Raw genomic sequence first — 16,949 nt, forward strand, 5'->3', positions numbered from 1 at the left:
GGACAACTAACCCCCCTCTCACGCCCACCTTTTCCTCAAACACATCTAAACACGTCAGTCTTCATTCAATCTTTGGACAGTTAACATCTTAAATAAAAAGTACATCTCACGGATAACCTGTTTACCTGTGATAAACCTGGACAAGGAGCCTATTGATTTTGGCGTGGAATGAAAGAAATGTTAAGCTAATATCTGATTACACAGGTAACGAATGACCTTGAAAAAAATTGTACCTGTATTTTAAAGATTGTGGTTATGCAATCATTCCGTTAATATAGTTAATGAAGTGGGTTAGTAGTGGCCAGTAAAATGAACGAATAAATAATAACCAAATGTCACAGTAAATATGAAAATATAAAGAATGCTTGAACCGTGTGGCATATATTGATTGAATATTGCCTTTTTTGTAAATTGATTTGCCGTAATCGTCTATGAGAATGGGGAGAAATAGAAATTATAAGAAAGTAAAAACCGACGGTGGTAATGAGAGTGGGGATAAATCAAATGAAAGCATAACGTCAACCCCAAAAACTCTAACAGGGAAGAAAAGGCCTTCGCCGGAAGATTCTATTTTGGATTCGAGTGGCGAATGCTTACGACAGGAATGTAAGAAAACAAATGCAGAAAATATTGTAAGAATTTTGAAGCTGTTGGAAACTTCAATCAGACGTAAAAGAAATTAGAGAGTCCCTTCATAGTGTGAAGACTGATGTGCAAAATATACAAAAACTGTTCGTGAATTGGGAGAAAGATGCACGCGTGCGGAAGGTGATGCAAGAGAAACAAATAATCGGGTAGATACTTTGAAGTCTAAGATGGAAATTCAGGATAAACTCGTGAATGATTTATTTGCACAAGTTACATCATTAAAAAATCAATCTCTTATGTTGCAGCATACGGAAAGAAAACATATTGTTTTGGAATGTGAGGACTGATTCATTGTGAGATGCAAAAAATACCATTAAAGAAGTGCTGAATGAGGGATTCGAAATAGAAGTGAAGAAAATTCCTCCATTTTCAGTGGTACAAGAAGCGAGTAACTTTATCAAAATCAAAGTTACAGATTATAAAGACCGATACGGTATAATGAAAAATGCAAAGAAATTAAGAGGAAAATACTTGCAGTCTGGAAAACCAGTTTTTATTAGTGATGATGTTAGCAGAGAGGTGTGCCAAATTAGATAGGAATTGGTGGTGAAAAGAAAATATTTGATGGAGAGAGGTGTTGAATGCTGGATACCACCCGTGGTACCGCCGGTTCTTTCTATTAAATCTGGTGGTAATGTTGAAAAGGTTGAATGATTCAAAGCATTAAAAATGTAAATAGTGGTTTTGAGCTAGTTATTTATTGTGTTTGGAAATTATTTTTTTTAAGAGGTTGTATGAAATGTTATCAATTATGAAGGTTATTAAATTTTGTTTTGCTTATAAATGAATTTGTGAGCCATATTAAGCCCACTGAATTTTTTTGGGAGTTGATATGCGTATACATATCGACCGGTTTGTTTATTTGTTTTGTTTCTTATGTTTACTTTATTATGATAGTAAATACGTCCTCGGATGTTGTAAGATGTAGAAGTTATTTGGGGAAAATATGGTTCCCTACTCCTCTTTTGACTTTCTCTTGCCCATATTTGATTTTTGATAATTGTTAATTTAACCAGTAAGTTGAGGGAACTTGAAAGGAACCCACTGGATGTGTGTGGATTGATAGATGGTGTTCTGCATCGGGACTATGATGTAAGTGAGAATGTTGGTTGTTTTGATTCCCGGTATGCTTTTTTGTGTGAGATGTGTGATTGGAAGAATATGACAGAAATGAAAGTCTACAACATGAACTGTCAAGGGATAAACACATCATATCCTTGATGAGCTATGTCTTAAAACAGAGCCGCATATCCTGGCCCTAACGGAAACCTGGCTTAAGGATTACAATTCTACTTTATTAGAAATAGAAGGTTATAACATGTACGTGCAAAATAGGGCACTACACCAACGTGGTGGTTTAGTTTTATATGTCAAAAGTGGTTTTAGTGTACAGATTAGGTCAGATTTAGCGGTTAATTATGAAATTAAATTTGAGTCTATAGTTCTTGATGTGAGTAATGCAAATAATAAGTTTATGGTTGCAGTAATTTATAGACCACCCTCAGGTAATGTTGAGGGGTTTATCGAACTGACTGATGAATTTTTGGGAAAGTTACCAAGTTCAAGAATACCATGTTTTATATGTGGGGATTTTAATATTGATTTAAATATGGTTGATAGAAATAGTAAGGTAAGACAATTTGTTAACACAATGTTAAGTTTTGGTTTTTATCCTGCAATTAACATATGCACACGAGTGAAAGAAACTTCAGAGTCCATAATTGATATTATTTTTGTAAATATGAATTATTTATGCCCCACAGTAGTTATTAATAGTGCATCTGGCCATTTTGGGGTTGCAATATCTGCACCTGGAATATTTGGTCCAAATCCCAAGAATAAAAGTGTGCCAAAGATGCCTTATATGGATATAAATGTGCTTTTGAAGTTTAAGCGGAAGCTTAAAAGTGCAGATTTTGATTTTCTTTAGGATAGTACAGGTATTGATACCAAATTTGGTAAATGGTATGAAAAAATAAAATTACTATTTCAAGAGTGTTTGGAGTTTAAAGCGACAAAGCAAAGATATAAGTTGCAAATTAAACCTTGTATTACAAAAGGATTAATAGCCTCGGTGGAAAACAGACAAATTATGCATAGAATTCGCGTAACTCAAGATTCAGCATCTGATACAGAACATTATAAAGAATTTAATAGAAATTCAAAAAGTCTTTTAAGAAAAACAAAAGTGGATTACTATGCACAGAAATTCAAAGATTATGAAGGAAGCCCAGCTAAAACTTGGCAACTGATTAAGTCGGTAATAAACCCAAATAGTGAACCAATAACTCCTAGTAATTTGCCGCGGGAGTCGGATAGTGTTGTAGCCAATAACTTGCGTACCCACTTCTCAGAAGTAGGGCTAAAAATATCGACATCTGTGGAATGTATAAATGGTGATGTTTCTGTGACATACCAGAAGTTTCTTCCTGAAGCAAGTGATACAACCATTTATCTTCAACCAGTGAGATCGCGTGAACTTGAGGATATCTTAAAAAGTATGAGAAAATCGGCAGCTGGAATGGACTTTATAACCTTTCAAATAGTTCAAAAAATGCACCCAATTATATATAGTCATCTGTTGTACCTTTTTAATCAATGTTTTGAATTTGGAGTGTACCCTAATTGCTTGAAAAGTGCTTTGGTTATTCCTCTGTATAAAGGAGGTGATAAGGAAGATATGAACAACTACCGTCTGATATCTCTACTTCCAGTGATTTCTCGTATTTTTGAAAAATTGATTTATAGACGACAGATGGATTATTTTGAAAAAAAGATGTTTTTTTCACTCTAGTTAATTTGGTTTTAGAAAAAATATGTCTATAGGGCATGCTTTATTATTTTTGACAACATTTGTTAACGATTGCCTAGATTCAGGTTTAAAGGTGGGTTCAATTTTTCTAGATATTATGAAGGCTTTTGACTGTGTTGATCATAATACTTTATTGGCTAAGCTTGAAAATGCTGAAATTCATTTTAAAAGTCTGAAATTGATTGCTTCATTTCTTGAAGGAAGAACGCAAAGAGTACGGCTGGGCACAGTCCTGTCAGAAGAGATCGTAGTAAAGTGCCGTGTGCCACAGTGGTCTGTGTCGGGTCCCCTTTTATTTCTTGCGTGCATTAATGATCTAAATGGATTCCTCAATCAACTGTCAACTCAAAGATACAATGATGACCCGTTGCAAGCAATACTTCCAAATTTTGCTGACGATACTCAATTTACAATGGCTGTGAAAACAGAAGTGGATTTGAAAAATGGCGTGAAACAAGGAACGGTGATAATCGAGAGGTGGATGCGAGTGAACAAACTGCTTATTAATTAGAAGAAAACAATGTTTATGCTATATGGCAGTAGTGCAAATTACTGTCCATCGATTGAAGAAATTGGGTTATAAAATTGAAGAATCAAATGGACAATTACTGTAAGGTATCTTGGTGTATTGTTACATGAATGCCTAAGTTTTAAATATCATATGGCATTTATAAGTACTAAATTAGCCAAAAATGTTGGAACTCTGCGGAAGCTGAAATTTTTTTTTCCTAAAAAGGTTATTAGAATGTTATATTTTTCTCTTATTCATCCATATTTGCTGTACTGTGTTACAGTTTGGTCGTCGACGTTCACTAGCCATTTGTGTCTGCTCCGCGTGTTACAAACTAAAGCTGTAAGAGTTTTGACCAATGACTTCTCCCAGAATTCGGTAAGATTGAGGTATCACCATTTAAAAATTTTACCATTCTTTGGTTTGGTTAAATTTTATGTAGATTTATTTATGTATAAATTTTTTCCAATTTGGTGGCTATATGTTTTTTAGAACTTTATAATGAAAGGAAACGTAGTTATGAAACTGGAAATGTTGAGTTTGTTAGAATGCCGTTTCCAGCTAATACCAGATCTAAATTTTCTGTTGGGTGTATTGATCCTCAAGTATGGAACAGGCTTCCGGCGGAAGAAAAGGTAAGAAGGTTCTTGAGGAATTTCGTGCTTCTTTGCGATGTATTTGTTTTAACCAGTATTGTAGACATGGATTGAGTGATTGATTTGGGAGTGAGTATATGTTTGTGAATGTTAAAAGAGAAAAATGTTCTTGTGTGTTGATTGAGGTGATTGTCGGTATATGAAAGGAAGCATGATGAATCATAGAGTATGAGTGTTGAATTCCTTTAAGTTCCCAGTAAAAAAAATGTATTATCCTTGGAATGTTTATTAATTGTTTAGTAGGGGTGGGGGAGGAGAGGAGGAGTCAGAGAGTATTATTTCCCCGAGGAAGTGTATTAGTGTATAAATAGTTGAAGTGTTCCTTTTTTTTGGGTCATCCCAAACACGCTATTATGCGTTGGGACCTATTTTGATATTGTTGGTATTATATGCAGTTTTGTTTTGTTAGCATTATATGGCGATTTCTATGTTTTTTTTTTTTACCCATTTGTTAATAAAATAAACAAAAATTCAAAACTTTGAGATAACCATTTTATTCAACGTAGTTTTAAGTTCTGGAAATTAGGTCTTTGAGGATGACAACCCCCCCCCCCCACAGCCCTCAGGGCAAGGTTTGTAAATTATGCCCAGGGGGCATATAAGATTTTTATATAACGCGTTGTCGAAGAAACTTCAAAAAGGGCTCATTCGATTGGAAATTGAAGCCATTTTGTTCAGCTTAGTTGATTTCCAGATAGAAATTATGTTCTTGAGGACAGTCCCCCACAGTCCTTAGGGCAAGGGTTGTAAGTAATTCCCTGGGGGCATATAAGGTTTTTTATAGAAGGCGTTGTCGTAAAAACTTTAAAAAAGGCTCATTCGATTGGAAATTCAAAGGGCTAGTGTCCTTTTTAATAGTCAAAAGTGATTGAAAAGCAACTAACACCCCTTCCACGCCCACCATTTCCCCAAGCACATCCAATAAAGATTTCGAGATAGCTATTTGTTCCACGCAGTTCAAAGTTCAGGAAATTATATATTTGAGCAGAAAACTCCCCCACAGTCTTCAGGGCAAGGATTATAAGTTATGACCTGGGGGCATATAAGGTTTTCATTGAAATCTTTGTCGTCGAAACTTGAAAAAGGTTCATTCGATTGGAAATTCAAAGGGCTAGTGCCCTTTTTAATTGTCGAAAGTGATTTGAAGGCAACTAACCCCCCTCTCACGCCCATCTTTTCCCCAAACACATCCAATCAATATTTTAGATAGCCATTTTACCCAACGTAGTTGAAAGTTTTGGAAATTAGGTCTTTAAGGATGACAACCGGTCCCCCTTCACAGCCCTCAGGGCAAGGGTTGTAAGTTTGCCCTGGGGGCGTATAAGGTTTTTATTGAAAGCGTAGACTTCAAAAGGGCTCATTCAATTGGAAATTGAAAGATCTAGTGCCTTTTTTGATAGTTGAAAGTGATTGGAAAGTGACTAATGCCCCTCTCACGCCCACCATTTTCCCAAACACATCCAATCAAAATTTTGAGATACCCATTTTGTTCAACATAATTGAAAGTTCTTGAAATTAGGTCTTTTAGGATGATAACCCCCTCAGAGCCCTCAGTGCAAGGGTTGTAAGTTATGCCCTGGGTGCATTAAAGTTTATATAGAAAGTTGTTATAGAAATTCAAAAAGGGCTCATTTGATTAGAAATTGGAATTGCCCTTTTTAATAGTCGAAAGTGAGTGGAGAGTAATTAACCCTCCTCTTACGCCCACGATTTCCCCAAAAACCTTCAATCAAAGTTTAGAGATAGCCATTTTGTTCAACGTAGTTGAAAGTTCGGGAAATTATGTATTTAAGGATGACAAACCCCCCAGAGGCCATAGTGCAAAGTTTGTAAGTTATGTCCTTGGGGGCATAAAGGGTTTTTATAGATAGAGGTAACGTATAATTTCAAAAGAGACTCATCTTACTCGAAATTGAGAGGGTTAGCGCTCTTTTTAATAATAGAAAGTGATTGGAGGGTAACTAGCCCCCCTTTCATGACCACCAGACCCCAAACACATCCAATACTAATTTTCAGATAGCCATTTTTTCAACTTAGTAGAAAGTTTTGAAAATTAAGTCTTTGAGAATTGACAACCCCCCCAAGCACTCAGAGCAAGGGTTGTAAGTTATGCTCTGAGGGCATATAAGATTTTTATTGAAAGTTTTGTCGTAGAAACTTCAAAAGGGCTCTTTTGAATGGAAATTGAAAGGGCTAGGGCCATTTTTAATAGTTGAAAATGATTGGAGAGCCACTACCATCCCTCTCACACCCACTATTTCCTCAAACACATTCAATCAAAATTTTGAGATAGCGATGTTGTTTAACGTAGTTGAAAGTTCTGGAAATTCGGTCTTAGAGGATGACAACCACCCTAACAGACCTTAGGGTAAGGGTTTTAATTTATGCCCTGGGGGCATATAAGGTGTTTTTAGAAAACGTTATCGTTGCCAAAAAGGGCTCATTCGATTGGAAATCGAAAGGCCTAGTGCCCTTTTTAATAGTCGAAAGTGATTGGAAGGCTTGACATTTTTATAGTAAAGATCGAAGTGGGTATAATGTATTATTTTTTGTTGTTGTTGTTGTTTAGACCTGGACACTTCGTATCAAAGGAGTTGTCGTGGGAACTTCGAAAAGGGCCCATTCGATTGAAAATAGAAAGGGCCGGTGCCCTTTTTAATAGTCGAAAGTGATCTGAGGGCAACTAATCCCCCTTTCATTCCCACCCTTCCACGCCCATCCTCCCACACCAACCCTCCCACTTCTGCTCTTAAAATTTAACCAAATCAAAATAGCGTAAGTGTATCTAAGCTATCACAGAAAGTAAACAGATTTCTTTGCGAATGGTATCAAGTTTTCCATTCCAGGTCAACTAGAGGAGGTATGAAACTAAATTAAACAGTACTATTTGTGTCCATAGTTTAAAAAGGGTGCATGTAGTTAAAATTGCTAAACATCTTCCTCCAGCATACAAATAGCAGGCCAAGCCCTAAAGCCTTAAAAAACACAGATATTTAAAGTATTTTTTTCTTTTCCCCTGAAAAGACTATCTCAATATAAAACGAACAGAAATTAATTAAGAAAACTTTTTCCACAAAATAAGTTTTTCAAAGAAAAGTAAAGAACTCCATTAAACAAAAAATGAGCAAAACTAAAAGCGAATAGTCTACCAAGCGCGAAACTACCACAAATCAGAATCGATAAATAAATGAAACCCAAAACGAACAGAAATTACAATAATTAACCGAGTCAAACTCAAAACGAGCTGAAATTAACATAAGTTGGGCGCAAAACCTCTATGCCTTCCCAAAGCAAGAACAAAATTTGCACTTTACTGAAAAAATACAAATGAATGTTCATTGTCAGTTTAATATACATAAACTGATATTTAGTAATCAAAATGTTTATATTATTTTATTTATTAAAGTTATAAAAGTAAACGTTTATATTTTTTTCAGTAAAGTGCAAATTTTGTTCTGACCTTGGGAGGGCATAGGGGTTTTGCTTGTTTCTGCAAGCCTTCTTGAAAAATGTTTGTAATACGGCTCTTCTGGTTGCAAATTGTAAAGTTTTAAAGACTTAATAAGTCAAAGGATGAGTGGCTTAAACAGTAGTTCGATTCACAACCTAAGTATCTAGCGAATTAAAACTGTTACGACAGGGCATGTTTAGGTGCTTTGGTTCCAAAATTTGTGTTTTTTCTCTTTTTATTTTAATTCCGTAGGAAAATTTTTACAGGGGCATTGTTCCCTGATTGTAAAATATCGAACCGTGAAACCGATCAACCATTGGCATAATAGGACCCCTGATGTACCTTCGGTTGTCTTACAGGACCAACTGAACAATGTTTTGTGGACGGGTGGGAAAATTTATGAACGTACTATGCGTATCTTTGACAGTAGCAGTGAGGATCCTTAGAAGTTGACTGGCGTTTAATTAAAACATACAAGAAGCATGGTTAAAACCACGGTTCTGCGATTCCGATCATATAAATCAATTTTTTAAAGCCTATTCGTAAAAGGCAATCGGTTTATGATTTTGAACGAATACAAAAAATAGCTTTAGTGTTTTTTGTTTTTTTTTAGGTTTTAAGGATTTAGGCAAGATGGAGAAAACAAAAGAAAAGAAATACGCTACGTGGTATTTACCTTTGAATTCATGGTTTAAAGAAATACCGAATTCTTGTTATTTTCATTAATTGAAAGACTATTGAGAAATGGATCTAATCAATTTATACAGCATAAAATTTGAATATGCAGCTCAATTTGCCATTTTTGGCCTTTTGTACCATTGTGACGCTTAAAGTACCATCACTCTTCAAAACAGATACTGTAGCTTGATTGGGTGCAAATTCCTTTAAGTTTGCTGGGAAAGTTCTATTGCTATCTTTTTTTTTACACTAGTACAACTTATGCATAAACTATAAAAGCAATACAAATAACTTTTTATATATGTAGTTAATAGTTATAATGGCTTTGTTTCTTGATGATCTGCTAATTCTGTTTCCAATAACTTAGTTTGCTTTTGAGTTTTCTTTTGTTTCTGATTTTTGTATCTTTCCGATTTCAGGAATGTTGAGATGCGTTAATTGTGGCAAAGCCTTTGCTCATCTGAGAAATCTCCAAACGCACCAAATCTCGGGATGTGGATTAATTAAACAGTACTCTTGCAACCGTTGTGGCCGATTCTATTTGTATAAAAGAAATTTGCTAAGCCATGAGCGTTATGAATGTGGCAGTGATGTGAAGAACTTTCCGTGTACTCTTTGCCAGTATGTCGGCACACGACGCCACCATTTAAAACGTCATTTGGAAAAACTTCATCCAAATTTTGTCCCTATTGGCCACTCTCGGCGGCCAACAAATATAAGTGATTAGTCGATGCTTTGTTGAAGAGAATCAAGTGCCTTTTGTATCTTTTTAATGGTTATGGAATTTGAAATTAATTTTTGTTATTTTGATTGTAGATACACTATTAAACGGTTTTTGGGTCTGGAAACGTCCAAAGATTTTTAGAAAACCCTCCCTTTGTCTTTCACTTAGCGCAACCATTTAATCGTCTTCTAGAACCTGTAGACCTGTTTCAGGTATATACTATATTACACTAATTCTGTCTACGATGTCTTAAATCTTGTAGACGAAGACCATTCATTATCCAAAAAGCAAGTATTTTTTTTTCTTTTGGAGGTTACTTACACGTAAGGCTAATTCTTGCCTGATGATTAGATGTAAAAGAATTCAAAAGTAGTTTTGTAGTCCCTTAATGTTTAAGGATGCTTTTACAGGAATAAATAGCAGTGTTTGGATATAAGGGTCGTGTGAAGTGGCGCAAAGCTAGCATCATATCACACACAAAAACTCATTGATGATATTAGATGTTACAGGGTTCAGTCTACATTTAAAACTGAAGGATCATGATATAGGAGCTCTGTAAAGAGAATTAAGGGGACATGAGCTTAAAGACATTCTTCCTTTAATAGACTGCGTAAAATGAAATATCCAGTTACAATTATTATAGCAAATATACTTGACTTGGTTTCTCCTCCCTTTTCTCATATTATATATGTAATTGCAGTCCAAGGACTGGTCAAAAGTTTTACCGTCAAGTCCAATCCTCATGCGCTTCCTCACGTTTTATATTATTAATTCTAGGTGGTGAATTAACCTGTATTTGTGGTAAGAAGTTCATATGCAAGTTCAAGCTTGGCTAGACATCGGAGAAGCTCCTGTGGGATCAAAAAACGTTTTCAATGTCCTAGTTGTCTGTTACTTTTGTTACGGAAGGATGCTCTTCTGAGACATTTGAGAATGCATGCTGAAGAATGAATGTTTCCATGCTGAATACAAGGAGGCGGTGTAAGCTTTGAATTGTTTGGCCGCATTTAGACGTACGTTTCGTTTTGGTTTCCTTTTATCAATTTCTCACATTTTTGTTAAAGTCTCGTTAGAAATTGGATCAATTTTTTCCCATGATTAGATCTGTTTTTGAAGGAGTATTACATGAAAAGTGAGAGGAAAGCGGAGAAGAGTCCCCGAATGTATAAGCCTTCTAAGTCAATAACTGCAAATTTAAGGGAGACAATAGCTAGTAACGTGAAGATTCTTTTGTCTTAAAGTTGCAGTTAAGCTGGCGGTTTTATTGTTTTGCTATATTTGGTTTTGGAATAAATTATCGTTTCTATCTCTGTCGTCTTGTAATCGTTTTTGTTTGGTATATGACTGTTCCTTATTTGTTTCATCCGTCCGTTCCAAAAGCATGGATTGAAATGGACTTTTTGATGACATTGGAGCTTGATTTTCTGCGTAGATCCGTGATAGATCCGTAGATCCGTGATCCGTGATCATTGCTTTATTAATTGACTACGTCTGCAAAACTGATGGATCCCGTCCCGTCCCGTCGTCCCGTCTATCACTTAGTCCTGGCTCAAAATATATTTAAATTTTTCATGTAGACTAGCAACCTTCACCTGCTATTGCTCAACAGTTATTATTTTCGCTTCATGTGTTTTTTATATCTTGATGTTTAAAAATTGAATAGCTTTAAATTATTTTCTAAAGTCCAGTGGAATGGTCAGCATATTTCCAACGAAAAAGACTTTGCCCCAGTGTTTCATATGAATTCAGACGTTTTTCTTGTTTTGCTACCTTGGCTAAAAAAACAACAACAAATAATTTGGCCAGTAATGAACCTTTATTCATGATCGTATTAGCTGCTTTAAAACAATCCTATGCTTTAAAACAGTCTAGCTGAGAATGCACCGATCTTTTTTGCCCCATAGAGTCCACGAAATGAAGTTAAAACATGGTTCTTGTATTCATGATTACGTGGAAAACGCGTGGATAAGTTATTCAATTTTCTCTGTAAAATAAGTTACACCTTTCGAGGTACCTCTTAATCAGTTTTACTGTTTTGATCCTTCTGGCTTCATAATTCAGTTTCTGCTATCTCTTGCTGCTTGACTTCGTTTTTAAATTGTCAAGTTTAAACTGCGCTCTCTGTCCGTGCCCCAGCCATTTAAACATTTGCCTCTCAATTATTTGGACTATCTGTCTTGGCTTTCCTCTTTCTACAATTAGCCTACTGCAACCTACAGCAAAATACTTGATAACTTCAATGAGATTTCATTGTAGTTAGTTCTCTAGTCACGTGTCCAGCCAAAAGCTGCAACGGCAAAAATCAACCTCCTCAAAATGAATAAAAAATGCTATGAATATGTATACCATCCAAATTAAGAAAAGTTTGCTCAGTTATGTATGGGGGTGTTCAGCTTGGGGTAATTATTATGCCCCTCAATTAACAGTTTTAGTAGGCAAAATGTTTTTTGTTTTTTTGGACAAAAATTAGTTTTACCAGTACCCAGTAAAAGAAAGTGGTACTTTGCATATATATATATATATATATATATATATATATATATATATATATATATAACTGAACGTATGTTTGGTTTAGTAAGCTTTGTAGGAAAGAATCTTGTATTTCTACAATACTTTAAAAGAGTAAAAAAAAAAACATGCCTCGTAAAAGAAGCGTTTGTGGGATTAATTCCAATTTCTTGTACAGTTCTGGTAAGATTTTGTTATAGGTATTAAAAAAAGTGATACAACATTTCTTAGTAATGAGCTGAGAAAGAAGAAGAAGAAATGAATCGAGAAAAGTGTTCTTAGGGGGAGGAGTATCACACGAAAAACGTCATTTTTCAGGTTACAGTGTTTCAGGAGGGTTTTAGGGGTATTCGGACCAACCATAGTAATGGGTCTGTCTAGCTCACTGTGTTCATTCATATACAAGACTCTACAGTAATCTTTGGACTTGGTATGTGAAAATATATTTTCTAGTTTACTCGGAAATACGCTCTATTGGACAAATAGTACAAATCCAGCAAAATTGAAGAAGGCTAACATCCCACCGCCAACCCTCGCGTATGGTTGCTTATTCATATTATGGGATCCACTAATAAACTAAGCTTTTCCAGTTTCCTAATGAATGTCATTCCTCGGTTTATAAGGGAGGGTAACTTCAATCTGTTGATTAAAATTCGTGCAGCCCATTGGACTGCGTGTTCAAATACAATTGATAATCTGAAGTAATGAATTGTTAATTCATTTATGAATCGAAAATCCAACCTTCCTGTAAGTACTTCTTTTCGTGTTTCTAGGTTTGAAGAAGCAGTACCCATGTAAGAACTGCTGCAGAAGCTACAGGGATCTACGTAACCTTTGGAATCACAAGAAGTATGAATGCGGCGTGCCGCGACAATTTAAATGTGCCGCGACAATTTAAATGTGCCGCGACAATTTAAATGTGCTTATTGCTCCTATTCCGCTTCGAGAAAATATACTTTTGTTTCTCTTGAAAATATACTTTTGTTATACAAAAGTTGAAAATATACTTTTGTTTCTGGAAATTGTTTCTCTTAGTTATGTAGCCTTGAGTCTTAACAGGCAAAATTTCTTGCTGGTTATTCAACATCCTTGTATTATACTTTTTATTTGCTATTACCAATTCGCACGATGGTTAAGTCCGACACCTGTAATAATAATAAATGAATAAGAAATAATGATGTGAAACCTTAATAATATGGAGAGTGATTGAAAATTGGAAGCTTGAGCAAGATGGAAGAACAAAAAAGAAGACTAATTCTCTGAAGTCTTATGACGGAACATGTGAACGAATACAGTGGTTTAAATTCACCTGGATGTGTTTTGAATATAATCCATACTTTTCTGTTTAAAGACTCGAATAAAATTTTTGTTTAGAATGGATTGACCATTTTGGCGAAATATTTGGTTGTAAGATTTAAACATTCAGTTCTTGAGAGTCAATTGGAAAATTTGATGGAGTATCATGTTTGGTCCTAGTTTTGGTCCTATGTTTGGTCCTATGTTTGGTCTACCACATGGAAATAACCCAATTACAAAGCTAAAATGATCGGTATGCTAATGTTGTTCGAAACAGCTCTTTGGAAGTCCGCAAGAATTTCTACTTGTCAAGTCACTTGATTTATGGTTCCTTGTGTAAAGGTCATTGTTGCTCGGTTCAAATTAACTTCGTGTTCAATTAAATTTAATATCTTTTGTTGATTATATAATACTGACTTGAATCTATATATCTCCCTTCATAAGTACTAAAATTTCCTGAAGTGCCGAAAGATTCTTGTCCAAGTCAAAAACCATGAGACAAACCCTAGAAACTGTCCATACATGAAGTTCTTAGGCATACTAAAGAGTAGGTTAAAGGGGAAAAAAAATATGCAAATACAAATTTTGCTTCTCGAGGAAATTTTCTTTTGGTTTTGGCCTGTGAATAGAAGGCTTCGGTCTCCCAATAGACAGCATTATCAATTGCTAACTTTGTCCAGTATTTACTGTTGTTTCTTCGTATTCTGAATGTACAACATTTTACTTGGTTTCTTTGCACTTTCTGAGTAGAATTGTAGCAATCCATTGCGCTGCAATCTCTACACATTTAATAATAAGTAACTGAGTTTCTAAGCTTCAGTTGAAGAAAAGATTTATGAACCGGTCTAATAAATCTCCCCTGTTAAGCTCTTCTTTTCATGTTTCTAGGTTTTAGTAGGAGAAAAATAAGTTTTGACCAGGAAAAATTGGTACAGAAATGGTTTCTTCACCGTCCGGACCGGAAAAAATGCTTAACAACATATCAAAAATCTAAATCTCTAGCTCGATGCGAAATTGTTTTTTTTTAATGTTTTTTTATTTATTTTCTCCAAAACCGGGAAAAAAAATTAAAAACGTAAACTATAATTTTTTACACATCTTTTTATATCAGCTTTTGTCTCTGAATTCATTTCTGATACTCATTTCGTTACCTGACTAAAAGAAAAATATTTATCAGCAAAAAAAAAAGAATGGGGAAAAAAACTGTGTCTTTGGGGAAAAAACTCTTACCAGCGTTTATCAAGGTCTACTACGGAATAAGTTTGTCGTTCTTGTAGTCTATTTGGCTATGTAAACGAAAGGCCTAGAAAAAAAGACTAAACAACAATAAACAGGAATGAGGAAACACCTCAGCGCCGAACACCATGAGACAAGGTAGGTTCTAACTTAATGTGTTCAGAGAAAAGCTTTTATCTTAATTTTCAAATATATAGAAATTGCACATCATCAAAATGTAGGAACTAGATTTTTCATCATCACAGTTAACTGTTATTCTTCTTCACTAAGTTCTTCTTCTTGAAACTTCGAATTGTTGCACGAGCTTCCCTTACAGGTACGGCAGGCTATAGTACACTCAAGTCCGTTTTTCTTACAGGTACACTTTTCACTATCACAGCCGTCAATACGACACGAGCATTTGATCATTTTCAGCAGCTGAGGCGGAGCGGCAGGGAGATCTGTTTTTATTGGCGCAAAAACTTCGTTATCCTGCAATTTCCATCCCAGGCGTAAAGGGTCTACTGGGTTCCCGTGCCAGATTTGAACTTGGCAGTAGACACAGAGCGAGTGTTACTTCTCTGTTGCCAGAATTGGTGGCAGTTCTTTTGGGTGTATAAAAGTAGTGGTAGTGCTCAATTTTTTGTGAAAGGTTAGCTTTCTGGCAATAACCAGATTCGAAATATCAGGGCAACCGTACAGTATCAGCAATACTTGATCTTTTGCAGCCACAATATCGTCAAGCGATGCGAGCTTGTCGTCAAATATAGCAGCGCTGTCCCTGAAACTCTTGTTGGAAAGTAGCAGCTGAACGGCTTTGCCCTTTCCTATTCCGTAAAGGTGAAAGGTTGTGTCACAACCCAGTACGGCATAAGAGAACGGTGTGAGATTGCTGACATCTGTTCTTTGCTTCTACTTAATTTCAATAATATCCCAAGCTTAACTATTACTACAAAACTTCGCTTCTGGTTATAAATATACACGAACGGAACGCGAATCTGATCGACTGATCAGAAGAACCAAGATGTCAGTATCATCAGCAACCACGATTGTGTCTGTAAGACTAGCAGCTTCTATGGCTTTTTCTACAATCAGAAGGTCGGCGTCTCCTTCCGAGTGGAAAATAAGCTCTAATAAGCTTGATTTTCTCACTCTCTTCGTTATTGGTTTTGTCCAAGTAATAAAAATTCTGGAGTATCGCTGATGCTTTTTCTTTGAATGTCACCACGTCAGCGTTGCGAATACTCAATCGTTGCAAATACTAGCTGGTGACTGAAATATTGCAGAAGCTTGCTCTTTAAGTACTTGTTAGAGTACGGTTCAAGGTCTGTCCCATTCAAAAGCTCTCTCATTTTAACAACAAGTTCACTGACTGTATACTGTTCTTCGTCATTTTCTTCGAAAAAAGTAGCCAGCTTGAAAAACGCCTGATATCTTTCATCGTGACCTGGCCTCCCCCTTTTTGGACGTTTTTTATCTGGCTCAGTATCTTTGAGTATTCCAAAAAGCTCTTGCGTCGCAAATCTGGCTGGAAAGCTCTTATTTAATCAAAACATAGATGAACAGGCTGCGTGATAAATGGCGTCAACTGCATGCAGGTCTGACACTGCACATATTTGGCGGAAAACGTTATTTGACCAATCATCATCACGGCTTTTGCACACTGCCTTTATACTCTCTTCAAAGTCTTTAGTCCGAACCTTGTACCACTCGTGTCCTTTTCTGTGGGTAGTGTTGAGATTTATCCTTGTAGTGCAGAAAAAGCAACACTCTTGGAAGTTGAAGCTTGGAGTCTGTGATCGGAGTACCACTTTTTCTGCTTCCGTCTTTTCTTGCAAGGTTCGTCGTCTCTCATTCTCAATTTTCGACAGGTATATTTTGTTTGTGAAAGTATTTCTGCAAGTAACATGGACTTGTTTCCCTGCCTCGACAGAGATGCTGGTACCTCTCGTTTTGCTAGCTTCATTGATCGCCGTAGCTCCTTTTTCTGCCAATACCGACGATTCTGAGGTGTCTATTGAACTTGCACAAAGGGGACATAAAACTGCAGTCTCAGCCATCTAAAAAAGAGAGCTGAGAATAAGTGAGTATAAGTAGTATAATTATAAGAAGTATAATTAATAAGTGAGTATAAGTATGGGAATAAGTAGAGCTGTCGGTGAATGTTACAACGAAAACCCTGATTCTGAACCGAAAAATCTGTAGCTAAACCCTCCCCAGTTCAGATAAGTTCCTAAAATAAATGAACTGTCAATCTTATTGAGGGCCGGTGTCGAGCATCATGGGTGCTTTAAGGATCTTTGGCCAGGAAAATCTGACAGTCACATCCGCAAAAGGGACCAGTGATAGTCGATAGTACTCTTGCTTCCACTAGAGAATAGCTTTTTCTTCAGACAGATGGCGCTGATAAAATATGTGTCAGAAAAGAGAGATAGGACGAGCGTAGA

At 35.9% G+C, this 16,949-nt stretch overlaps 1 protein-coding gene across 6 annotated transcripts in view; it reads left to right on the top strand.

Annotated features, from left to right (window-relative positions):
* LOC148941623 (uncharacterized) overlaps positions 1 to 13,007 on the top strand; it is a 171,070-nt gene extending 158,063 nt beyond the window's left edge. For 3 of the 6 annotated variants that reach the window (XM_089104362.1, XM_089104358.1, XM_089104357.1), the window contains one exon: positions 9,176 to 9,598. In XM_089104362.1, coding sequence (XP_088960488.1) covers positions 9,176 to 9,483 — 308 coding nt within the window. In that variant the 3' untranslated portion in view covers positions 9,484 to 9,598. Of the gene's footprint in view, positions 1 to 9,175; positions 9,599 to 10,257; positions 10,696 to 12,764 lie in introns of those variants that run through there. The other 3 variants (XR_016143279.1, XM_089104359.1, XM_089104360.1) reach the window with 3 other exon arrangements.
* Positions 13,008 to 16,949: the final 3,942 nt, after the last annotated feature.

Source organism: Artemia sp. Qi Xiang Cuo, chromosome 18 (genome assembly GCF_049724085.1).
Source record: "Artemia sp. Qi Xiang Cuo chromosome 18, ASM4972408v1, whole genome shotgun sequence".
Classification (NCBI taxonomy): Eukaryota; Metazoa; Arthropoda; class Branchiopoda; order Anostraca; family Artemiidae; genus Artemia; species Artemia sp. Qi Xiang Cuo.